At 38.3% G+C, this 27,606-nt stretch overlaps 1 protein-coding gene and 1 long non-coding RNA gene across 3 annotated transcripts in view; one reads left to right on the top strand and one right to left on the bottom strand.

Annotated features, from left to right (window-relative positions):
- LOC139982456 (uncharacterized) overlaps positions 1-27,606 on the bottom strand; it is an 80,113-nt gene that overhangs the window by 11,359 nt on the left and 41,148 nt on the right. For both annotated transcript variants that reach the window (XM_071995349.1, XM_071995350.1), the window contains exons 10-15: positions 16,731-16,933; positions 15,242-15,318; positions 14,251-14,306; positions 13,525-13,644; positions 10,935-11,140; positions 8,003-8,076 (exon numbers count right to left, since the gene is read on the bottom strand). In XM_071995349.1, the coding sequence (XP_071851450.1) occupies positions 8,003-8,076; positions 10,935-11,140; positions 13,525-13,644; positions 14,251-14,306; positions 15,242-15,318; positions 16,731-16,933 (736 nt within the window). The remainder of the gene's footprint in view (positions 1-8,002; positions 8,077-10,934; positions 11,141-13,524; positions 13,645-14,250; positions 14,307-15,241; positions 15,319-16,730; positions 16,934-27,606) is intronic.
- LOC139982470 (uncharacterized) lies at positions 1,385-7,816 on the top strand. The gene is made up of 2 exons (XR_011798189.1): positions 1,385-6,954; positions 7,449-7,816. It is a non-coding gene; the product is annotated as an uncharacterized lncRNA (long non-coding RNA).

Genomic DNA, 27,606 nt, shown 5'->3' with positions numbered 1-27,606 from the left:
AAAAAAAAGTTGCTTTGGGTTTTTCGCAAAAATATGCTCAAGAATGTTTGCCTGACCACACAATACCAGGTGCGTATCCAGGGGGGGGCGTTGGGGGCGCGCGCCCCCCGGGTAAGAAAAAGAGGAGGGAAAAAAAAGAGAAGAAAAAAGGAAAAAAGAGGGGAAAAAAGGAAAAAGGAGGGGAAAAAAGAGGAGGAGGAGAGGAAGGAAGGGAAAAGAAAAAGAAGGAGATAAAAAGGAGAAAAGGAGGGAGTGATAAACGCCAAGACACCGGGAACAGAACGAGGAACAGTGACATCATTACAGCGCTGATCCCTATTATATACACATGGCTGGGTAGCCAGTGACGAATCGAGGATTTCGGAAGGGGCGTGTACCTCACCCTACCCCTTACACCGACAACTCCATTTTTGACGTCTCTATTTTCCCTCTTTCACTAATGTATCTATATATATACTGTATATGGTCTATCATAACGCGCGTGTGTGTGTATGGACGCCTTAAACAATTGTGCTATGAAACCAACTGTGGCTGGTCTCGAACTCGACCAAATCGTCGGGGATCATGACGCATTTCGGGAATGGGGCGACCGCCGCCCCCCGCCCCGAGCATATTTTTTTTTATGATATCGCAAGTAAATTCGAAATAGAAAATGCTTAGATGCAACTTACAAGGCATGGGAAGTGTCATTTCCAGCGATCTGGGAGGCATTTTCGGCCAAAATTTTCTTGTACGCTTCGCGCCAACTCGTGGTGGCGCTACGCTTAGATAGTTTGCCTACAGGCTTCGCCCCCCCCCCCCCCCATGGCAAATTATTCGCTACGCGCCTGTTCGAATTTGTAAAGCAAACAGCAGAAATCACATCATGTCAGTGAGCATGAAAATGGTGGTTCCAGGATGAACAGCCTCAAAACTGTCGATGTGTCTAATCATAGGGACCCAATTTGATTTTGGGGGCTGTAAAGACTTGCCCGAAAAATATACCTAAATTTTCGCGCGCTCCGCGCGCGTTTTACATGTCAATGTCAATATCATATCATCAAGCATCGGTTATTACATAGCATGCTATCGTGAACCTTACGGTCCGTGGAAATTGCGCAGTATACCGCGGGGTGCTGATGTAAACAACGGAATATATTATGTAGATGGAGAATAAGCATTATTAGGTCCAATTATGTCAAATTCTCCTTTACATTAGTAGTGGCGAATTAGTCGGCCAATCTTAGAACTTTATTTTAATTATCCAGGAGATATTTTTTAAACTATTCCTTTCCTTTAGCTACATCATTGCAATTTATTTTTCTTTAAGTAGGATCCCACCCCCCACCCCCCGCCTACACCTATGTGTGTAGTGTTCGGTTTCGGAATTTTTTCGCTATTTTTTCATTTCCTTCAACCAAGCTTTATAATAGCCGTTATAAGAGGGTTTAATATTTGTACACCAATAAATTAACTGTGTCTGAATTTTCGAAAATTTTCTAACCAACATTCTTCATCATACTTCCCTCTACTCGTGTAACTTTCATCGGTCTGTTAGGAGTTGAAGGAAGTTTTTCTATATTGGTTGTCCATAAATGACATTTTTTGTAACATTATGGGTATGTTTTCAGGTGAGTTTATTCACGAGAAATGTGAATTTTCAAATTCTGAACAAATAATGGGCTTAAAACCTTCAAAAGTGGGGCTGTCGGGTAATGTGGGCCGCGACGTAGAATCACCTACAAAAGCAATGATCCACAGGACATGCGATGAGGCCGAACATGATGTGTGACTGGTGAAAATCTTCAAAAACGTTATGGATGGAAAAAAAACTATTGGGAAATACTTGGTTCTCAGGCAAAAGTGTACGTCATGGTTGGTCATTTTCAAGCCTGAGAAGTACCATTTCCGGTGATCTGGGGGGTATAAAAACCAGAAATTTTCTTGTACGCTCCGCGCCAACCGATGGTGGCGCTCCGCTTAGATAGTAATTCGCGCCCCCCGGGTTAAAAAATCCTGGATACGCGCCTGAATACTGTAATGCAGTAGAACTACTGAGGACTGTCGCCAAACATTTTTAGGAGTATTTGGAGTCTTGGTTTAATTGCATTTGTAACATCTTGATCGCATTTTCAAATTGAACAGTTATGAAGCTCAACCTTTCTCTAGTCAGACTAGCCGCTAATGTACGTTGAACTCTCAATGAACGAATCTTAATGTTATCGTTTTCACTTTCCAGTTTTCACCGTGGGGTGAAACGGCCAAAGTGGTTCAAAAGTATATTGCTTTCGTTTTATATTAGTCAAGACAAAAAATCGTTCTTATCAATCGTTAAACATGGATAATAGAAGGTTCTGTAAGATGCAGCAAGCGAAGTGAAAAAAAAAAAAATCGTCCCCCTATAAGCTTATTGCGGGTATACTGTATGATGTTAACTGCCAAAACTGGATACTATATTAGAGAGCATTACTACAATCTCGCGTGAGGGACTTGCGATACCGTTTCCTTCCCGGCTTTCAATAGTGTTGCATCGAATGATCTACATTTTTCTCCCGTTGTGGCTGTGCTGAATCAAAAGCGCGGAAATATACAATCCATTACGTGGAACGTGAAAATCGGTTCCGCATAATCGGTAGCGCTATGAATTTTGCCGATGCTGATTATTTACCGATTGTCTGATAATCGGTCGGATGCCGATTATCTAACCGATTATCGGTCGAACACTTTCACGTACATATACAAAGAGGATATTGTACATTAACCCTCACATATATGTCATTACTCGAAAGATGGAGAGTATACTACCTTCTCGTCCTTCCGAACTTGACACATGTTATATGAAATTCATTAATTGAAACAATTATCAATATTAGGTTAATAATTAATAGCTATTTTATTTAATATTGTGTCATAATCAGGGACATATCACCAATACAGTTTAAAGAGTATTTCAGTGTTTTAAATTCGAAAGTAAAACTGGAGAATATTGGCCATTGTAACCGCCACAGTCTGTTATTTGTAATTTTCCCGTTATAATTGATTTACATAGAAATATAACCTGAGAAAATCTACAAATCATATGATCAAAACAACTGCAATCCAAATTATGGTACAATTTCAAATAATCTTGCTCAACGAAAAGACACATAACAAACCTAATTCCGTACCCTAAGAACCAACCGGCTGCTTTACTTGAGTAAACATATTCCCCTTTGGACCTTTTGTCTTATCGAAAAAGACGTGACCGAACAAATACCCCCCAAACACTTACCCCCGGACGATTACCCCCAGTCAATTACCCCCAGGACAACTACCACCCGGACAGATACACCCAGACAGATACCCCCGGACAATTACCCCCGAGGACAATAAACCCCGGAAAACTACCCACCCGGACAGCTACCTCCTCGGACGAATACCCCCTAGACAATTACCCCCCGGATAAACACCCCCGGACGAGTATCCACCTGGACATATGCCGTTAACAATAGGGGACGGATGCAGCGACGGATACGCATATCTTCTTTCTAATTTATGTAGCCGCGGGCCTCAACATATACCCTGGTCCCTCGGGCAACTGCGAGAGCATATTTACAATTGGGTCAGGGTGCCAGTTAAACTGGCACCACTAGGGTCGTCGTGTGCTTCTGGCCCTATTATCTCGTCTTATTTCGACTTTTTCAAAAGATTCGAGCTTTTCATATATAAGCCCCCAAAACTCTTGGATAGGGTTTGACAATGGAACGAGGCCCGGGGCAAGATAGGTGGAGACGGTGGTTGAAGAAGCACGAGGGTGGGGGGGGGGCGTGGGGTTGGGCTTAGGTCACTGATGGTAGTAACTACTAATTTACTATTAGTTATAGTGACACTATTCTGTATTATTAATCTCCGAACAATTCCGGCTTGTTACGACTTACCATTTTCAAGTTTTATTTTGAGTAATTTACTTGATGATTTGTTATGCTATGTTATGTTAGTTTTTGTATAGCGCTTTATATGGCACAGTCATCTCAAAGCGCTTTGAATCCCTGGTCATCAGGCTGGCTGCCGAGAATCAAGCGCACACGCCCAAGCCTACCTCACATGTACCCATTTATACACCTGGATGGAGAGGGGCAGTCGAGATAAAAGTGTCTTGCCCAAGGACACAACATAATGGTGAGAGCTGGAATCGAACCCACAATCCTGAGATCATATATTAAACCAATGCATTAGCCACTCGGCCACCACGCTCCACTTGTTTTGCTTATTCTGAGTTATTTTTTCCTGGTAGTGCACGCCATTTTAATATGAGAGGAGCAGAGGGGATGGGCGGGGCAAGCACAACCACGGTCCACCCCTATAGTTTGGTGTGCATGATCATAATCCATACCCCCCATGCATTGTTTCATAGACCGCCGGGCTATTAGTCAAACCCGTTTCATAAAAGTTTGTACGATTGTTTGAAAAATAAGAAAAGAGAAAGGCTTGAGACCATGACGTCACTACCATTTGAAAAAAAAATATTCTCTGGTCATTCATTTTGCAAAAAGAATGATGATAATCTAAGAAATCCATTTAATTTTCCCTAGTTTTAATTATTATACATGCCAACTATTTACAGATTGGTGATTGCTACATTGTCCACAAATTGCCCACCATGTAGAATAATAGGTTTTCCTTGTGATATTTTTCACAAAGGCCGGCAGCGTCTGGCGCTTACCAGGGATTTTTCATGGGGTGTCCCCTCACCTTTAAGAGATTTTCTACTGTACGAAAGCGTGCTTAGATGCAAAATGGTATAATATGTTGCCATTCTTGGGCAAGACGAAACTTACACCATTGGCACCGCCAGGAGTTTTGGGTAAATTTGGTGGATTTGGGTCATCCAAATTCATGGTGATGTCACATATACACAATCAGCATTGCGCGTGTATTTTTATTTTGAGGTATCAAAAACTACACCTCAAGGTCCCCCACCCGTACAAATATCTCTCATAAGGTCATCGCTTATTCACGCTTCCAGTTTGTGCTTGGGCGAAGGGGGGGGGGGGCTGGTGTATTCTGGATTAGTTTGGGTAGTAACCTGGGTGAGGTATCTGTGCCGGTGTATTTGCGCAGGTGGAGTTTTTCCGGGTAATTGCCGGGGTTTGGGGGGTAATTGGCCTCAGGGGTACTTGTCCGAGGATAATTTTCTGGGGGTATCCTCGCGGTATTTGTCCTCAGGGGTGTACAGTATGTCCGGGGGACAGTTGTCCCGGGGGTAGTTGTCCGCGAAGGTATTCGTCCTCGGGGGCTTTAGTCGGGGGGGGGATGATTGTCAGGTGGGAACTTGTCCCGGGAGTATGAGTCCGGGGGTATTTGTCCGGAGGGTAGTTGTCCGGCAATCGAAAAGAGACCATCAGGAACACTTTCTGAAACTGCAATGTTAACCCAAATTTTCTTTTTGGTTCTGAGTTGTAATTTTTGGAAGACAATTTTTAAACTTTCTATTTCTTAAGACCCGTTGAATATTTGATAACGCACTGTAAATATTATATTTTCTGACAGCAGAAAATTTCGATTACTATTTTGAATATTGTCTATCCTTCTGTTTTGTTATTTATTTTAAGTATTGAACAATATTTTTCATAGGTTTTTGAAAAACATTGGATATATTTGAAAACATCATCTTAAAAAATAAACCTAAATTGTATTGTATTCAACTAAATTTGACCACAAGAAGAATAAGTAACATCCAGCGTAATTGATCTTGGAATCCTTTTGGGGCAATCTACTGTAAATTTGTTTATTTTGATAAATCAAGAGTGATTTTCTACCATTTACCTGAATTTGACAGAATGGCCGTGAATATATATACAATTTTTCACATCAAACGAAAACACATAATATATAAAGCTTGGTGAAAAACGATGCTGTGTTTGTCTCAGCCGTTTTCTATCTTACTTCACTCCAGTATTATCCTACTCCCCTGATATTCTTTGTTTAATGCTGTTCCAAAATACACGGGAAACTATAACCAAACTATAAATCGTTTGGTGATTTTAAAGCTTTGATTTCCATAAATGTGACTTAATTTTACTTATGTGTGTCATTGTACCTTTCAGCTAGTGTTTATTCACCGATAACGCATTTGTCGTATCCCTTTATAATGTTACCTCAGGTCCGCCTCTTGAGATCATTCAATCGTGTGTACCAGAATGCGATACGCACTGAGATTGCAGCATTCGTAGTAGCTAAACAGGTTTCGGTCGTTATTCTCCATGGCTAATGTTGTAGGTATATATTATTATGTGCTCAGCTGTATTTGTCCGAAAAGTATAGTCGGATTATTAGCACATACTAAGCACTAACAATATCACATATCAGGCAGGTCAGATTGAAGAAGTACTCTCCAGTAATACACAAAGACGTCATACAAATATTTGTGTCGGTCTGCTGATTGTGTTATTTTTTTCACTAATTACTTTATAGCTGGGGGCAACGTAGGCAACGTTTGGATGTTTATGCTTCATCTGATCAAAATCAAGTAAATATTAGCTATAAGCTGGCCATGAGCGTTATCATTTCATTATTACGGTCAACAACTTACGCCTAAAAAACAATGCATTCCTTTGATTGGTGACGGACAGCTTCACTTGATACAAATGTTCAGGGTAGACCCGAACTGCTAACCGTTTAGGATCAATATCAAGTATCCCGGAATCTTTTAATGCAACACATTTACCAAATATATATAACAATTTCTCTTATTTTTGTTTCTAGAATGAGTTTGCCGCTTAATTTACAGGCAAACTTCAACTGCATTATAACATACCTTGTTTCGTTTATAGACGTAGAAATAAGTTTTACTCAAGTATGTGCCTAATTGCACAAAACGATCGTTTAAATAGCTGTTTAAACTTATTGATTGTCTTTTTCCATGTTGCATATCTGAAGATGAAATTTGTAACTACTGTCGTAATGTTGGAGTTACTGCTATGAATTATATGTAAGGCATAGGCGTAGGAGCCTAATTTGATTTGGGGGGGGGGGGGCTGTAACGACTTGCCCGAAAAATATAACCAACATTTTTCGCGCGTTCCGTGTGCGCTTTACATCTTAATGTGCATATCATATAGGCGTTCGTCGGGTATTACATCACATGCAAATAACCGATAAATTTTGAAAAATTTTGATATATTTTCCGTGTTATTACCCTTCCATATTGGTTATAATTATTGGGGAAGTCGTTACAATAATAACGATAATAATAATATCATTATAACCATTGAAAAACACACTGCAGATTTTTCTTCTTTCAGTAGGTGCCCGAAAAAATGCTCAGCATATTGCCCGAATTTTCACCCCAAAAAATTGAAAAACACACTGCAAATTTTTCTTCTTTCAGTAGGTGCCCGAAAAATTGTCAGCATATTGCCCGAATTTTCACCAAAAAATTTGGTTGGGGGGCTGCAGCCCCCCCCCGCCTCCTACGCCTATGATGTAAGGTAGTGAAGCGCCCAGAGGTTTTAATTGATGATTAATATGACCATGACGTCATGACCAGACACTCATTAACAGTGTTGCACATACATTGTTTTATTAATTACTCAAAGTGCTACGTAACTGACAAGAACTCATCAAAACAGTTCCGAATTGAAGCATCAATTGAAATAAAAAAAAAATCAAAGAACTTTCAGTGACATGAAAAATACTGCAAAGAAAAAGGAAGGTTTAAACCTCCTTCCTGATACCCTCAAATTTACAACTAGATTGATTAATTATTACAATCATTAACCTTAAAAACAAAACCAGTTTACCATTATTAAATAAACCTACTTAACAACACTCCTGTATTTAATACACTTAAAGTATACAGCAATCAATCACTTTCTGTCAATGTAGGTTCATCGACATTGAAGTACCGATGATCTACCAGACTGGACTGTGTGAACTCTTTAACCTTATTTTTTCGTCAACTCCCCCCCCCCCCCTCCACTTGCTCCATTACAATTCTCCCTGGTAAAAACACTAGAATATCAATGAGAGCTTTTTACTGTACCGTCGACATTCCTTGCTTTCAGGTTTGCCAGAGAGGAAGATGTAATAGTAGGTGGCAGCAGACAATAATCAAAACTGAAGAAGAAAAAAGAGATTCATTGTTATTATTATTATTATTGTGACGTCATATAAAATTCGGGCACTGTCCATCCAGTGTAAGTACTTCTGTTTTTAATTATCGACTACCAGGTGCCGCTGATACAAGATACGTACACGGTGGAAGGATAACGGTTAGTAATATTACAATCTAAAATATTATAAAGCTGAAGGTGTGATACCTGTTATTAAAAGGCGATACTTTACCTTTTACATGATATTTAGGTCAGAATAACGCACTTGTATACCTGACCATAATGGCGGTGACTTTGACTGCTAGTACGGACAAGGCCATCAAAGTTATGCAATGCCTTATATACTGAATGTTAACATTTAACGACTGGAAATGATGCGTACGTAATCTACATTTACCAGAACTTCACAAAACTACGATACCCATATCTATGAAGCAACAACCATCTTTGGCTTTGTCAACGGGGGAGGGGGGTTCGGGGGAGGAACAATAGTATGCCGGCCGTCAAGGTGATGGGTCATATGGGGCGCCGGGTCTATTCCCTTTGAGAAATGTTGGTAAGATGGATGGTGTTTGCATGACGGTTCTATAGTCTGTTTCTTTCTGAAAAAAAAAATTCTGAAGGACAGTAAATAATAAATAATATATTAATTAGTCTTTTATCTTTACTGTTTAGGTTGCACCGCACGTATACGTTATATATTTATATACTGTGCACTAGAGTGCTTTTTAATATTCCGTTTGGCATTATTTTAGTCTGGGGACTAACCTCCGCCCTCACTTACTTAAACACCAACAGTTTTTAAAAGAATGTTCGTTTGGTCGTCTTATTAGAAAGTTTACCTTCGAAAATACGTATCTTTATTTTCGCTTGCTTACGCTCTTCATTTCATATCATATTACATAACAACTTATTGCTTTCCCAAAAGACTGTAAAAATCATTGAAAAAAATCTACGTGCCAGGCCGACCAACAAATCCAGACAGTGTCTAGGCGTATCCATAGCAACCTCCAGGTACTTGTTTGTTTGTAGATGCCAGGTGTTATTCATAAAACACGCGCGTATCTTGTATTGAATACAACTTCTATTCATTGGGACGCGCGCGTCTCTTTTACTGAATACAACTTCTTTTCATTGCATTGTTTAAGTATTTGATTGACAGGTGTTGAACAAAAGAAAATGTTAAACTATTGAAAATGTCTGTAGAGGGAAAAGATTGCTGTACATCTTTAGCAAGAAAATGATGAACGAAGTTCAATAGACTTTTAGCATTGAAAAATGTGTGTGAACTGTCTGAGTAGAAAAGCGTAGAAATCAGTTAACTGTACAGATATATGATGAATGTGTACACACTGTAGGGTATATACGATTTACGTTATCTGCTGTAAATTGTCATTTTGATGAAAATATGGATTAAAACAAATATAGGAGAAATGGAACAGTGTGCGTGTGATCCGGGTAGTGGATGATGGTGGGGTGGGGTGCGGGGGGGATTAGGAAGGGCTAAAGAGGATGATTAGCCTGATGAAAACGGATGAAAACATATATAGGAGAAATGGAACAGTGCGTGCGCCGAGTGGGGGGTGGATGGTGGTGTGGGTGGGGTGCGGGTTGGGGGAGGGGTTAAAGCGGAGGTTTGCCAGATAAAACAAATATAGGAGAATTGGAACAGTGTGTGTGTGCCGGGTAGTGGATGATGGTGGGGTGGGGTGCCGGGGGGGATTAGGAAGGGTTAAAGAGGATGATTAGCCTGATGAAAACGGAATAAAACAAATATAGGAGAAATGGAACAGTGTGCGTGTGCCGGGGAGTGGATTATGGTGGGGTGCGGGGGGGGGGGTTAGGAAGGGTTTAAGAGGATCATTAGCCTGATGAAAACGGATTAAAACATATATAGGAGAAATGGAACAGTGTGCGTGTGCCGGGGAGTGGATGGGGGTGTTAAGGAAATGTGTTTGCGGCGCTGGGCGTGGATATTAAATAGCGTATAGGACACATTTAACAAGTTCAGGGAAATGACATTTGAGGGGTGCGGGAAGGGGCGTGAGAGAGGGTATATATAATTGTGTAGTCTATACATTGGTTCAGGGCATGCTTTGCAGGTAGTAGGAACAACAGTGCGTAGGTGGGCTTGGTATTGGGGCCGATATATTTTTGCTGTGGTATTGGATGGGAAATTCACATTGGAAGAATTTAATGATAAGGAAATGGCATTCGAAAGGACTAGGGGTGTGGAAGGGGAACCTGGTGGAGGTTACGTATATACTTCCGTATTTGATACATTTGTTCAAGACATGCAAATTGTTGGTAGATTTCATTCTCATAAAACAAAACTTATTTATTCAGCTTCTTAACTAATTACGGTAAATTATTTCTTTCACTGTTGATGTTGTCAAGTTTGTTAAACTAAAAATTTAGCCCCATTTTCTGTTCTTATTTTTTTGGATCCATTTCTCTCTTAGATTCCTTAGTCAATTTTATTAATAATTAATCTAAACCATTTAAACTAATGTCTTCTCCTCTCACGCTAGATATATTTATCATTCTTACTGCAATACAAGTCAATCTTTCATTTTTATGGTTGTAAATATGTTTATCTGTCTCATTTTGTCTCTATTTTACTCTCCCATTAATCATATTCCTCACCTAATGACCGTTCTTTGATTGGTACTTTATTTCTCTATTCAATTTCTTCTTCATTTATTTGTTTTCCTTCTACAATTATCTAAAAATATCAATAAACCTTCAGTAATTATTAAATATTGACTATATTAATCATTCCTATCTTGTTCACACCATTAATATTAATTAGTTATTGTATTAATTACTAATATTATTTACATATTTATTAATTATACTTACCTAAGTGTCTTGAATCTTTGAGAGTGTTGTACATAGTTTAATATTCCATTAACTTCATGTTTATTCATTTCTCTCCCTTCCTCTGTGTCTATGTGCATATTCTCTATTGATGTTAGGATTGGTAGAGAGAGACCAGAGTAGAGAGTAATAACATCTTCATCAACCTTGTTAAAGGACTCGGCTAGAACCACACCGACTATAGGAATCTGAAGGAAAGTAAATAATAAATATAATATTAATAATTATATCATAATATCATAAATATCTGTGACTAGTTACAATAATGTTTATGGGTTTTCTACTTTGTTTTATAACTAATGAAGAACTAATGGTTCTGGGGGTTGGAGGGGGTTATAATGGGGCCAGTTTAACATTCAAATTGATGTCAAGGGGAAGGGTTGGGGGGTGTTGGTGGTTATAGGACACAGTAACACTAATATATTACTTGACTGTAAAGAGACACATCGTTGTGAGATTATTGAACAAATGGGGACAGGAGGGTGTGGAGTGGTTCAGGGAAAGGGTAGGGGGAGGGGAGGGGGTTACATATTTTGTTAGTGGTATGGGTTGATTTACGGTTCAGTTGTAACTAATTCTAGTGTAGGATAAGAATAAAACTGTAATAGAATAAATACAGGATTGAACCTGACTAGAAATGGGAATCTGAAGGAAAATAAATATCATATTAAACTATAAATAAAGACATGTTTCGTTTTAATGAGGGTAAGGTGGGGTCAATTGTTTAGAAGATTAGTGGATGGGGGTTTAAGTGAAGGGTGTTTCAGCAGTACATTGGTGTAATATCATTGTGGGATGAACCAGGGGTGTTAAATTTGTATAATGGGTTGCAATATTTGTTTCCGTTTTTAGGGAGTCAGTGTGGAGCTAATCTACTAGGCCTATACAGAGTTAAATACATGGGGGGGGGGGGCGTTCAGGGGTTGGTGTGTTTATTATGGGTAAGCGGGAACCAGAGTAAAAAAAGTCATATTTATCAATTTATTTTTTAATATTATTTTTTATTTTGCGTTGCTTTTTATTTCGTTTTGTATTACATTACTAGGTTATGAAAACATAATATGTTGATGTTGTTTAAGAACAGAAGGCTATGTGATATAACTTATTGTATTGGAGCCTTGGGAGTAAGGAAGGGTCAGGTAAAGGCCTAATAAATATTCAAGTAGGTAATTATTAAAAGTTTTAGGCAGTTTTGGTTTAAGGTTATTAAGTTAAATTAATCACTCTGATACTAATTATTCTGTAGTTGGTTGTTATGTTCGGTGCTTTTTCTTAACGTTTACTTTATTAAGTAAATTTCACATATCATAATTATTCAGCAAACTTGGATTATAATAATATTTCACAATTATTTCACTTACATTGTTTACATTTTGCACTTATTTATTGATTATTAGTTGGGGGGGGGGGGGGGAGTTTTAGACATTTATTCAAAAGTTGTAAAATGACAAAATACCTTTAACTCCTTGATGCTACCTGTTATGTGTGTCTTACTTTGAAAAGGCTTAATATTGTGCAAGTCTGTTGAAAAGTTGCTCATTTTGTATTTACTTTCATGAGTAAGGGGAGGAAGGGGGGCGGGGCAGTGAAATGAAAATGTTAAAATTCACTGACTGATTAAAAGACAAACCCTGTATTATTATAGACAAAATGCAACAAAGAGATTGTGCAGGCGACTTCTTGTTGTTTTTAATATATATTTAATTTGAGGGGGAGGGAGGTGGGGGGGTATGTCGGGTTAATTGGGGTTAACTGAAAATACAAATATGTAATTGAACTTACATCAGTGACATTGTATTTGAGATCTGCTCTGAATAATGAAGGTAACAATGCCTTGTCTACATGTTTTATGGTGTGTTGTACTTGTTAGCATAGTGGCCCAATGAAGGAGGGGGGGGGGGTCGATGGGGGTCAGTAGACTTGTGCTTGGTAATGCTAGGGTTTAATGCTAACATTTGGCAATGCATTATTTGAGTTCTGGTTAAAGACACACTGCCAAACCACATTGCACCATCTTGAATAGTTAATGGCGGTTATTTTATTTTCTTGTTTTAGTTGAATTTAAATTATTAAATATCTGTTAATTTAGGTATTATTATTCAACAAGGATAAGAAAGGGATTTTTAAGCTTTTAATTAAGGTCACTTCTGGGATAGCATTTTTTTTTTATTCGAGCATACAGATCAATATTTTATATTTCAATTTTCTTTCTCTTTAGTTCTCATAAGAAGCCAATAAACTAACCGAACCTCAGGCGTTTAAAGTATCTGAAAACACCTTAGAAGTGGCGGATAGTTCAGTAGCTAAGAGGATTATTGTCATTTTCCTTGGCGTACAATAATCCACTAGTCAGTTTTCTGTTTGTTTTACCTAGATATTTTTTTGGTTAAAATCTCTTATTTTGTTGATCAGATCACACTTTAGGATGGGCCTAAATTATCTGACTCTGATGCCAAAAATAATAAACCGGCTCACTATCAAATCACTGAAATCACTGGGGAGAACAATAAATAAGATAATTAATTTTGATCTGCTAGTTCTACGTCACCGTATTACTTCAATGTATCCTTACGTCATGCCTGGATGCTTTCTTCAGGAGTTCAATGGTTGACTTCTGTGATTCCTGACTGCTTTCATTATCGATGGCGACAGTATTTGAACACAGCTCTGTAATAGTCTGGATGTCTTCGGCCTATGCAATAAAATGATAAAAATAACACAATGTTTAACTTGTCTCTTTTACTCTAGATACTGACACTTTCTGGTTAAAGTCCTTCAAATGCTAATTCGGGTTTTTACTTGTCTGTCTGCACTCTACCCTCTCATCTCGTACATTGATGAGAGCCTTCTTTTGTTCACCTCTTCCTTAATCTTAGACTCATTAAATATATTATTTCATATTAATTCCACTACTTGTTTTATATAACGTCATCACTTTGTGAAGTTGTCAATGAGCGTGAGGATATCCTAAGTTTCCTAAACCATCACATAGTACCTACTAACCCCTTCCAGTCCCCCCTCCCCTCCCCCTCCCCCTCCCCTATCCCCCATCAACACCATCTCTCTATTCATATTCCTACCTGACAATTAACCAGAATGGACAACAATGACTGATAAATTTATGTCCGTCTTGAAATGTTTGCAACAGATTAAGCCGCATACCACACACTGTGTCAGAGTTGTATCATCGCTTCAATGGGATATTCTACGGCACAAGGACATTACACTAGCAGGCTATATTAATTACAAAACATGGGCCATGTTGATCCTTACATACGTTTACCATCTTATCACCAACCTGTTTCCATTTGCCAGACTGCAGTTCAAGTTGACTGGCATTTTCCGGCCAAAGAACTGCAGAGAAAGAAAATTAAAATAACAATGATATTTTACTAGTCTTGCTTACCTACAAAAAAAATTATAAAAAGAAAAATATTAAAATAGGTCCCAATTGTTATTTTGTATTTGTTGATGGGATCTATATCTTTATTCAGCTCTCTTTCTGGTTTATTCATTTTCCAAACAGTAATAAACAAGCAAGATAAAGACGTACAGAAGGAATAGGTGTATTAACTACCTTTTAAAGTACCTTTTAAATTTAGAAGGTTACTTTGCAATTTTGATTCATGTCTTGCTTACGTCACTTCGGTATTATTAGTCATTATAAGTGAACGGTCATTACTAAGAGTGGATATATGCCCCCCCCCCCCCTCACCGCACTGTGCCTTATATTCTTCTCTCACAGTTTATAGGGGACCTTCTTAGTAAAGTGTAAATTGAATTAAAAATAAAGAAAAACTGAAAAACGTCTAGACTATGATATTGAGTAAAATTCGAACTTTTCAGGAAAATTTTGTAACATGCCTTTGTTCATCGTTTCAGCATCATAATATTGGTACTGCTTCCACCTACATCAATATTACAGATGAAAAGTCAGTTTTATAAAAGAAATGACAAAGGATTGGAACACTTGAAAACATTTCCTGTACCCATACACAATGGGATAGGTCCTAACCTTACACATGCTATATGAATGAATGGTATATGCACACCCACTATCTAGCAGACAACGCAAGAAGTGCACGGCTGTTTCTGAAACCAAAAAAAGGCAAATGTATATTCCAATAATTCTCTCTAAAAAGTCACTCTTCCTTCATTCCGCACCGACCCTCCCCCCCTTTCAAAGGCACACAATCTTACACTCCAAAATCTCAGCACCCACGAAAATAGTTAGCACCTTTTTCACACTTATTTAATAATCTCCCAGAGTGTTATCTGCCGCAAAATACCTTTAATATTCCTTGATCTTGCTGTTTCCGGTATCATCTCAGGACTGATGGATGTTGGCAGTTTACAATTATAAAACCTGTAAAACAAGAAGATAATGAAGTTAAAATTGTGACTCGTCTCGCTGATCCAATAAGAAAGAAAGAAAACGTCTGAAAAAGTATGATGATTGTATCTCTCACGTTACTCAATCATTTCTAATAATGTTGAACAACACGTACCCAGCTTAGTGTTAAAAATGATTTCTCTACATATAATTTATATAATATACAGTTTACACGTTAAATACATAATGATATAGTGACAAAACGCTATCATATCCTCAAGAAAACTGTAGCTGGCATGAAACAGTAAGGTTGATCATATTTTAGGGGGCTGAAGACTCATGGCTGGCCTGGGGAAGGGGTCTAAGGGGAGGGGGTGTCCCCCTTTGGAATTTTTTGCATTTCCAGGTGGCCTCAGATGCAATTTGGTGCAATATAGCACACTTCAACCCACCCACTCCATTTTGTATATAATTTTGCCTGGCCTTAGATGCAATTTGGTGCTCCAAATGAGATTTTTTTCTCATTTGAAAATGAAAAAGGGGTTTTCTGACTTGTGAAGCGGGGGGAGGGGCGGAATGATACTTTCGCCCCTCCATATTTTTCACTGGGGGGCTGGCACCCCCCAGCCCCCCGGTTCCTACGCCCTTGATCCTACTTGTGATATACCCGCCTCGTGACAGGTATGAGGCTCGGTTATAATTAACTACCCCGTGTGATAAAATGTCTTTCACATATCTGTTTAACTAAGATTTAAATTGTACACATTTTACCGTAAAACTGTCCCGGTTGTCATTTGTTGGTGAAGAAGTATTTTCATTACTATTGTATTGTTTATAACATCTGCCATCTTTCACCAAAACATATCAGCGTTACAAATTTAGAAGAAGCTGTTGATTCCTATGGGTATCATTTCGGATAATTTTGATGATGGAATTACATCAAAATCGGTGTCATTTATTGTTATCATTATTATCTTCATTTTTATATAATTAAAATAAATTATTATTCGGTCCTTTGATTTTTTGCAAAAACAGTACATAAACTGTAGCTGCCTTTCATAATTGATGATTATATTCTGCTGTGTCATGAGTAAAACTAGGGTGATATTTTCATCTCGAAAATCTATCAGGGAATAGTATACCTGTTGGTGGGACTGAAATTTAGAAGCTGAATCGATGAGGAAAGGGACTTGGCCATAATAGCCAATGATTCTCTTGGCTGTTTCAAATGCATTATAATAATTAGCCAACTTTCTTTATTACTATAATTACCAAACCTTTATAACTATGATTAATATATTTCGTCTTCTACGCGGTGTTTTATGTATAGGGCTGCATAAGGACATTTATGTTAAGCTACATACAAACATTCAAGACGTACGATTACACCCTAAATCGATTTATTGCGACCATTTTTCTCCTCCATATCAATTTCTTGTACTCACCAAAGTTCTTTGAATATCCTAGACTGTACTCCATAGTTCAATAGTCCAATCACATCTTCCTCGGTAAGTTCTGCTGTGCCTGCATTTACCTCTAACTTCTCCAGTGTCGAGAGGGTTGGTAAACAAAGACCAGATTGGAGCAGGATATCACCTTTATCTACCTTACTGTACGACCACACCAGTAATAGTTCAGATATTGTTATCTGCAGTGAGAGGAATACCAGGATTGTTATGATCGCTCATTTTAACTTTCAACCCTCACGTTTTCTTATTGTAATTTCATTTAATAGCTTCAATTACAATGTAACTTTACAATTACATCATCAATAAATCATCAATGATGTAAATTTAACTATTTATTCCTTTCCGAATATTGTTGTATTAAAAAATACTGTTGCATAAAAACAAACACATATATTTTTGTCAAGTTATCCTAAAAAATACAAATAAATAAGTACTAAAGTAACACTATGAATTATTTAGAGCAGTCTGTTTTATTGACCTTAAATGATAACAATGCACTATAAAATATAACATCATTAGGCTATGTACTATTCTAAACTATGAACACGGTGACACTGTCACCCGTACCTAACGGCCATTGTAGTAGCCTATTATAATATAATTGTATTATCTTGCAATCCAGGTTAGAAATAAATGTGTGATTGGATCCATTTTGGTTGCTTTTAATATAAACAAGAAGGAAAACTTCAATATGCGGCACACCCATGTAATGAATATTTTTACTTTTATTTGCAAAATACATCCATCCGATGCATTTGTTTAATCTCACAAATTCTCCAGCGATTTAAATAGACTGATGCATATATTATTTATGATTACCTTAATTGGAGCAGCATTTCCTGGTGCCATACAATATTTTTCTTTAACCACTGGTGTATCAGAATATGCTCCAAACAACCCGAATTACAGTTTTACAAACTACGGCTGCATGTTTAGATTAAGCAAAACTTGACCAGTCGTATCATTGTCCAGTACGAAAATATGTAGGCAAAATGCCTAATAACAGTAATTGTCATGTGTGGGCAGTATAGCTTATTACTGTGTATTTCTCTCACACTCGCTTTATTGTTAAATTTCAATTAGAGATTACTCTCATTGGTTTTCAAAATTTCTCCACACAAGTTTATATGTATCCTATTAGTAGTATTGTAGGCCACCCTGTTCCACAAGCCTATTTAATTTAGCCGGATATAGCCTAGTGCAAGTTTCTTTCTCCTTGGCCAAAATGAAACTGCAGAGCAAGGCGATGCAGTCAAAGCAGCCGACGCTCCCCCACAATTATCACGTTGACAGCCCGCCACACAGGAAAACATCTCCCGAGAATTCATAACACACTCAAATTGCGCCTCGCGAGTTTATATATCCTATTAGTAGTACTGTAGGCCTACCTGGTCCACAAGCCTATTTAATTTAGCCGGATATAGTACACGTCAGTGGCGGAGCTAGGGGCATTGGTCAGAGGTGGCGAGAATGGTCTGTAGGGGAGCTTTTGACACTATCTAAGCGGAGCGCCACCACAGGCTGGCGCGGAGCGTACATAATTTTTTGAGTAAAGATACTCCCTAGATCGCCGGAAATGACCCTTTACCGGGCCTTTCTAATTTGCAGATAAACGAAGAATAAATAGCCTTTAGAGCATTTTGACAGAAAATTACACCAACAAAATGTGACAAATGTCAATAGGTAGATGAGAGCGCAATAAAAAAGTCAATAATCGCGAATAAGTAAGAAGTGGTAAAAAGCTGACAAGGGCGCCAGCAGACCAATTGAGTCCGTCAGGGGGGGGGGGGGGCATTCGCCCCCTGACTATATGGACGCTCCGCCACTGGTACACGTGTTCTTTCTCCTTGGCAAGAATGAAACTGCAGAGCAAGGCGATGCAGTAAGAAGCAGCCAACGCTCGCCCACAATTCTCACGTTGACAGCCCGCCACACAGGAAAACATCTCCCGAGAATTCATAACACACTCGACATAGCCTACCTGTCTAGCTTAGTGTGAAGTAACGAGTTGGTCTCCACTACACTGATTTTGTTTAGCCATTTTTTTTTAACGTTGGCTTTTTTGGGGGGGGGGGATTTATGAAAACATTTTGTGCAGAATTGTTAATAATTAAATGTATTATGAAGCCACATAACTTGATATGTGATTAATTTAACACAGCATTCTAAACAATTAAGACGTGCACTAACGAATAACGTTGCAAATTTGTGTCATCGCTCACTGAAGTGTGTTCGTGTATGTAACTAATTAAGCCCGAGACTCATCTACTCCTCCTGATTATTGCAATCATGTTTGTATAAGTTAAATGATGAGTAGGGGCCTAGCCTAGATTATTTCGAGGCGGCTTAAAATTCCGATCGTCAAGTTATCTTTGAAAAATCAGTTAAGCCTATAGGCTATATCTTATGAGACTTTCGCACTAGCCTGGATTATAAGCTTGCTGCCTCTAATCGTGTGTGCAATTGGTGGATTAACTTGATATCTAACTATACTAATGGATATGCCAAGCATAATTAGTGAATAACGCGCACCTAGGCCCACTGATGCTATAGACCCACTCTTAGTTCCTTCTTCTGATATGAACGTTACACTGAACCGGCGAGAAATTAGGCCTAGGCCCTATACAAGACTTTTTGCATTTAAAAAGCAACTTGACATAACGTTGACCGTAAACACAAATCAACTCATGTAAGGAATCGTTTCATACCACCGTAGGGAAATCCGTGCCGCATGAATTATTTCAGAATAAGAAATAAAATAAAATAAACCTCGTCAACATATACACAGGCTACACTGCATTTTTAGTTAACCGAAAACCCATTACTACGTGTAGGCAGTTGCTCCTGTCATTACAAAGATGTGTCTATACGCACAGCGTTCTGTGTAGGCCCTAATTTAAACTTACATGGCAGCTAACTTTAAGTTTAAGCGGTTGCCGTAGGGTCTACAACATTAGACATAAAAATAACAAAAGTACCGGACACAGCGGTGACCCAAATTCGTATAAAATTCAATATTATTCTGACAACAGTTAACACAAGTTTCAGCTTGACATGCACTTACCTGCATAGGCTACTCAGTGCACTGACAACCAACAATGGTTGCAACCGTTTTGAAAGCATCGCTAGTGCAGTGGTATCGTATCGTATAGAAACCCAATAGAAAACGATATAATGTGATCACAGACAAATGTTAATAGTAAACAACAGTTACACAAACACACGTAGCGTCAATTGCGCGGTCTACTACAGTATAACAAGTAACACGTCCTGTAGGCTGTAGTAACCTTGACATTCTTGCTTAGAAACATGACGTAATGAAGGCAATTTGTGGTAACCATTGAGGGTGAGGGGCGTGTACAGTGAAGAGTATGAGATACATGATTATGTATGTAGTTCGTGTACGTGTTGTGAGTGTGTGGTCGGGAATGGGGGAGGGGTTAGTTCTCGTTGAATATATTGAATGTATCTGTCCGGGGTGGGGAGTGCGGGATGTGATGTTCTGACTGGTTTGATGGCAGTAAGGTTTATTGTCAAGTATTCTCATTATATTCGCCGCCTTTAGAAAACAAACAAACAGATTTACATATGATAAGATCAAATAAGTATTCAGGCGCAGGGGCGAAACTGTAGATTCGGCATTGCAAACTATCTAATTCTAAGCGTAGCGCCACCATATTGGCGCGAAGCGTACAAGAACATTTTGGCTGTAAATGCCTCCCAGATCGCCGGAAATGGCACTTCCCATGCCTTGTTAGTTGCATCTTAGCATTTTCTCTTTTGAAAATACTAGCGATATCATAAAAACCTTAAAAAATTTTGTAAAAAATATGCTCAAGGGGGGGGGGGGCGGCCGCCCCCTTCGCCCCCCCCCCTTGGCTACGCGCCTGTAAGTATTACATGAAAGGAAGGGAAAATCTCGTTTTGGTTGTAGAGGAAGTGCAGAGCTACAATTTGTAATAGTCGAGTCGAAGTGTTTTTGTATTAACATTTGGTGTTTTACTCTACATTCATAACTTTGGAAAATTTCATTTGAAAGTGTCATATTATATTATAGGCTAATTTTACATATTACAATTTGGCGGTGCCGTTTGTTAGGAAATGCCACAGTACAGGAACTAGCTAATGTGCTACAAGGATATGAACACCGGCTTCATAAACTTTGAATTATTTGGGCTGAAGAATTGAGCATAGCCTACCCCTTGCCCCCTCCTTACCACGGGATATCAGGATAATTCCTTACTTCGGTCGGGTCCATACGGAGACTATCTTGATTTTATTTGTATTTCTGGGTACATAAGGACAGTTACTAATATCACAATGTAATTGCGATGTAAGTACTAAAATGTTGGAACTTTTAGAATTCGGTGAGATTGCTGAACAGCGTCTGTGCATACGTTCTTTAGGTCATTCCTCCACTGATAGCGTATGTATGGCAAGCCGTTTTAATATTACTTCACAATTCCACTTAAGTGGAATACATTTCACTTAAGTGGAATTGAATTCCACTTAAGTAAAATGTTTTCCACTTAAGTGAAATGTTTTCCACTTAAGTGAAATGTTTTCCACTTAAGTGAAATGCATTCCACTTAATTGAAATTGAATTCCACTTAAGTGGAAATTAATTCCACTTAAGTGAAACGTTTTTCACTTAAGTGGAATTGCGAGGAAAATGGTAAAACGGCTTGCCAGTCGTATGAAACATGAACAAGAAAAAGTTCTGCAATATGCGTACATCGGAACCATAATGAATCTGGAGCGCATTACTGAATAGAGGGCGCAGTTCTAAAATAACACAAGTGGAATGTTTGATGTTTTCACACATGTCAAACATGTTTGCAAAGGTTTAGCAGTACTCTTTTACCCCGTTATTAATAATACGCGATTCGAGAAGCGATCGATGGTGAAAATTAAGTTAACATGTAGAAACAATCGACGGAATCTGCCAATTAGTTAATTCAGGGCTATAATTCATTTGTTCCTTCCTAAATGCTATACTGAAATATGAATCCTTAGCCACAGTCAGGTCACGATGTACAAGCCAAGGAGGGAAACCATTTAGCATATAGGCTGTGCAGGCGAACAAAGAGGAACCGCGTGAAGACTAACTCTGAAGTAGAGATCAAATATATTCAGTGTGAGAAGGTATATATTTAACACAAAGAAGTAGTTATTGGTTAAGCGCCCTCAAAAGAGCTCCGTCCAATAAAGATTCTAGACTTAGCCTTATTTAAATTCACTGTGCTATCCAAATAGACTGCGTAATTTGATATCCACGGGATATGACGGAAATTTATATACCATTAATGACTAACTGTAGGTATATCGTCATCAGCACATACTTGGGAAGAATTACGTCTTAAAGAGCATTCTAGTTTCAAGCAGTACATATTCAATATACATTATTATTATGGGGATTTCCAATGAGGGGAGCGTGCAAGGGTCTCGTTCCACAGTTGATAGTTAATAGTGCGCCGAGTTCATTGGTACTGACATTAACTCTGTGTAAGTAACAGTTGTTGTCTATCTGTACGTCATTATATCTAAATTTAGATTTGCTGAACACCAGTACTATCCTTAAATGGATGTTACAAAAACGAAGGCCTAGGCCTAATATACATTAAATGCACTACGTAGAATTCAGCAGTACAGAATGTAATTAGCATGCAATACACTAACACCTCGCGTACCTAACTACAGAACAGAAATTGTTCGCGAGGGTAGCCATTTTCGTATATCTAACATGTAGCTGTTATGAGTCATAGCCAATCTGCTACAAAACAGACTTGGGGGCGGGCTTAATCATCAAAAACGGACATTTTTACTAAAAGTAGGGGCGGCAGCTCAGTGTTGTTTTAAGAAAGAAAAATCATTTAAACATCAAATAAAGCAAATAAAAGCCATTAAATGTCATATACAGGTAGTAAAATTCTTATTAATACCTACCTGTAAACAACAAATGAAAGTTTAAAATTTTAATAAAATATATAATACGTAGGACCCTATCTTAGACGATACCACTGTTGAAAGACAGTTCTATTCTATTCTCTTTCATAAAACATAAGTTTTGGAGCGTGTGCAAAACAGGTCTGCCAAAGTGTGTTTTCAGTCCAAATTGGCCCGATTTGGACATAAATCGGTGAAAAAGTCACAGAATGAGATACAATTCTGGAATAAAAAATAGTAACTTTTGTTGGTCTATATGATATATTCTTGCTCTGGAAATTCCAGAGAAAAAGAACTTTGTTTGAAGACGCTGAACAATTTTTAAGAGAAGAGAAAGTCCCACTTACTGTTACAATATCTCTATACATGTAATGTATTGAGATAAAAATCAAGGGCTATCAAAATCACTCTCCTGTACATAGATATTGTTAAACCTATATTATACAGTACATAAATAAACTACATGTATGTGTGGTACAATCGAAACCATTGAAACTTCTTCAACATTGTTTCAAAAGGTGTAAATATAATATTGGCATCTTAAATGAAGTCCTGAATCTACAAAATAATGCATTGAACACAAATAGTCACGGCATGGTACATCATAATCACTTTCAATCTCGCAATTAAGGTTTCAATGAACGGTTTCGGGCGTATTTAGAGTAAAGAAATAAACTTACATGCTTTGTGGATAACTACTCTCTGGTATATATTATGTATCGATCATGGGAGCATTCTAATTAAATAGTCAGAATTGAGTTAAATAGTTTTAAGAGATGTCACACCTCGAAAGCAGCACACACGGATACACTCAGAACGTATCAATGATGGCTGTTATAATTAGCAAATATAATGCTTAGCTTTTAAAGCAAATATTTTGCGTTCTCCTTCAAATTGTGTATTCCAAAAAATCTCCCTGCCCCTGCAGTGCATATTCCATTCCACAAGCACTGATATATCGTGATTCCTTCCTTCAGTCTGGCGGTTTTGTCCATGTGTGAGTTATTATGATCTCATTATTCTATGTATGGTAATAGAAAGAACGTTTCTAACAGGACAATGCCAGTGAGATGTAAACATTAAACTATTAAAAGATTCAGTGGACGTACATACGTACAGTCATCTCTCTCAAAATGACGTCATGTACCTCGCGCAATCAAAGTGTCTGTAAAATGGCAACAATGAGAATCATATGTTGCTCTGGGGCAAATTAATATAACAGAGGGCGCAATTCTGTATAGCAAAAAGTGAAAATGTCCAATACTTCGGATGTTTTCACACTAGACAAATATATCAGTTTCAGTTTAGCAGCACTTTTCGTCTGTGAAGAGAGCTTGGAATATGGAGCATTGTGATAAAATTATCATGTCATGTAATTATCAATCACGCAATGTAACGATATAGTTGTCAAAACAACTCATTTGCGTGCAACGTTAAAGAGGTGTTATTTGCAGGGACAACACATAGTTGCAATTCGTTTTTACAATGGATGTATTCTTAATATGTTGTAAGGTTTATATTTGCATTTCTTTAATCAGACGATAGGGTGAACCGTGTGGGCGAGTCGCAGAAGTTTTGGCGTCGGATCACCTCTGAACACGAGAACTGCTCCCCAGTTGCCATTTGAAACACTTTGCACGTCTCTCCGAAGCGCTCTATAGCGAATTGCCCTTCTCGGCTCATAACTGCTTATAACGCCAAATGTGTACTGATACACAGCACATATTTCTCCTTTGTTGTGTATGTAATTTCTTTCATGTTGCCGCCTCTCATTGGCAGACACTTTTTATATGAGTAGCCTATAGAACACATGGATTCCCATCGTGTGCAAATGTGTGAGATTGTTGAACTACTCAGCGGATAAGTTACTTTATAGCGGAGAGTCACAATTAGCCCCCTTATTGGTAAAGCCTACAAACACACAAACACAAAATAACGATTGAAATATACTGCCCACTGTCGAAAAAATACGCAAGCACATCTTTTTTAGGACGGATACCGTTAAAGTTCGAATGTGATGTTGCTACAGCCGCTACTGTTCCGAGATCGCGTATAGACAGTTTCAGGTTGCGTTGCTTCCTTCAGGAGGAAGTGCTACTGCCCCAAATAGGAAGGTATACTACAAGTGTCAATAGGCAAGGCTATGAGAAGCTGATTAATATTTCTAAAAAGAGTTACGATACTAAATGAAACAGAATAGTTGGTTATTTGAAATATGTTACATCATTTGAAAATTTAATAAAATTTAAATCATTACGTTGTTTCTCGGAGGGTGGAATGCAATAATAAAACATGTAATGAAGCAAGCTGTTTGATGACTAACCTAAATATGTTTGTGATTCAGTTTCTGGTCAAAGTAGCGAACGTAAGTAGCATAGTGTTTTTACAGTTTTCTTGCAATATGAGGTCAAACCAAGTGTTGATGTCCCAATCTGCCCTGGATACGACAGATTGGGACATGTTTATCCGTTCTTCAAGTGACATCGATGAACTAACAGATGCGATTACCGGGTACGTGAACTTCTGCGTAGACTGCTCGGTCCCTACAAAGCAAGTGAAGGTGTATCCAAACAATAAACCGTGGATTACCAGCACAGTCAAATCAGTGATCAACAGGAAGAAAGGCATCTTTGGCAGAGGGGACAGAGCTGAACTGAAAGCAGTCCAGAAAGAACTGAAAGACTGTATTAGAAAGGAGAAAGCTATTTACAAGCGTAAGATTGAAAACCGATTTACTGAAAATAATATGAAAGAAGTCTTGGAGGGAATCCGTTTGATGAGTGGGTACATGGTTAACAATCATAAATCATATTTGCCTGATACCTCTATTGACTACGCTAATGCATTGAATGATTTTTACAACAGATTTGATTGTCATGACTTTTCTACACAGGCTGATCTTCTCAGAGAGTCATTAGACGACTGTGCTGGGGGAAAACCCTTTTTATGTGTAACCAGGGGCGAAGTTTATCGGGAATTTTCTCGTTTAAATGCATTTAAAGCTGCCGGCCCAGACCAACTGAAACCACGGGTATTGAAAACCTGTGCCAATCAACTTGCCGACATTTTTACTCACATTTTTAATCTTTCATTCTGTACAAAAACAATACCTGTATCATGGAAACGCTCTTGTATTATTCCAGTAGCCAAAAAGGCTGTCATATCCTGCATGAATGACCTTCGGCCTGTGGCCCTTACTTCTGTCCTGATGAAGTCGTGTGAACGAATTGTACTGCGGCACATAAAGCCGTTAGTCGATGACTACCTCGACCCTCAACAATATGCTTATAGGGCCCATCGCAATACAGAGGACGCGGTCTTAAATTGCTTGGAGAAGTTGTATTCCCACCTTGAACATTCTAAATCAGGTCATTCTGCCAGAATTATGTTCTTTGATTTTTCATCTGCGTTTAACACAATTCAACCTCATGTTTTGGCCGACAAGATGTTAAATATGAATATTTCACATGATCTCATTTTTTGGATACTCAACTACCTTACCAATCGTTCTCAATATGTTCACATTAGCTCATCCAACTGTATGTCAGATGTCCAATACTCAAATACTGGTGCTCCACAAGAAACCGTTCTAGCCCCATTTTTATTTACTCTGTACACGTCGGATGTGAGATCCTCGTCTGACAGTTGCCATTTAATTAAATTTGCAGATGATACAGCCTTAGTCGGTTTGATTAAAAAGGATGATGACAGGGAATATCTGGAAGAAATTAATCATTTCGTCGGTTATTGTGATAAGAACTTCCTGGAACTTAATGTTAATAAAACAAAGGAAATGAATATTGATTTTAGAAGGGTCAAGGGTCAACCGAGAGAGGTTGTGATTAAAGAAAATCCCGTAGAACAAGTCTCATCCTATAAATATCTTGGTGTTGTTATTGATGATCAACTGGCGTGGCATGAGCATATAGATTATTTGGTAAAGAGAGTAAACCCTAGACTATACTGTCTCCGTAGAATGAGTAAATTTAACATTGACAGTCGTATCCTCACTATATTTTATAACTCAGTCATTTGTAGCGTGTTTAAATATTGTATGACTTGCTGGGGTGGTAATGTGACTGCTTATGATAAAAGTCGCATTGATTCTGTTATCAGACAGGCTAACCGTATTCTGGGTGGGGACCAGCTCACAATGGAGTGTATGTATCATAATGTTATAGAGTCTAAGCTCGACGCCATCCTTGCGGACGAGAATCACCCATTGTTTCCTAATCTCAACAGTGCAATAATATCTCGCAGTGGGCGGAAGAGGCTTCCGAGTGCAATAACAAATCGACACAAATCTTCCTTTATCCCTCAGTGCATTAAGCTCTTTAATTTCCGTTTCAATCGTTAGTTGCCTGCTTTTTCTTCCCGTTCTTGCCATCCATACGGGTGTTCATTTGTTATATTATCACGCCTTTATACTTTTTACTTTAATTCTCTGTTACTCTTATGTTTGCCATTCTTTTGTCTTTTTACTCTTTATCATCTTGTATTTGCCTTATTTGTACATATCTATTCGGGTGTTACTCTCTTAAAATGTTAGACTGAAGAATTCAGTCTTCTTTGAGACTGAAATTTTTTTCAGTGTTATACACTGAGTTTAGACTGAGAAACACTCTACTTAGACTGTATTATCAGTTACACCGTTCAGTCGCTGTTTTGGACTGACTTTATTAACCAATCAGCTAATCACATGTGGCATGTCATCTTACCATTTTCAGTCTCTGTATTCCACTGAAAAATGTATCCAATCAGAGAACAGAAATGCGCCTACGTCATCCGAAAACTTGCAAATACGCCGCACAAAAATAAGTGTGACAACGAGCGCTACAACTTGTGTACATATATACTACTATATTCTTCGCTTAGCCAGGTACTCGCTGTACTGTACGTACGCACG

The sequence above is a fragment of the Apostichopus japonicus genome, chromosome 16 (assembly GCF_037975245.1).
Source record: "Apostichopus japonicus isolate 1M-3 chromosome 16, ASM3797524v1, whole genome shotgun sequence".
In the NCBI taxonomy this organism is placed as follows: Eukaryota; Metazoa; Echinodermata; class Holothuroidea; order Aspidochirotida; family Stichopodidae; genus Apostichopus; species Apostichopus japonicus.
This window is presented reverse-complemented; position numbering and strand designations above follow the sequence as displayed.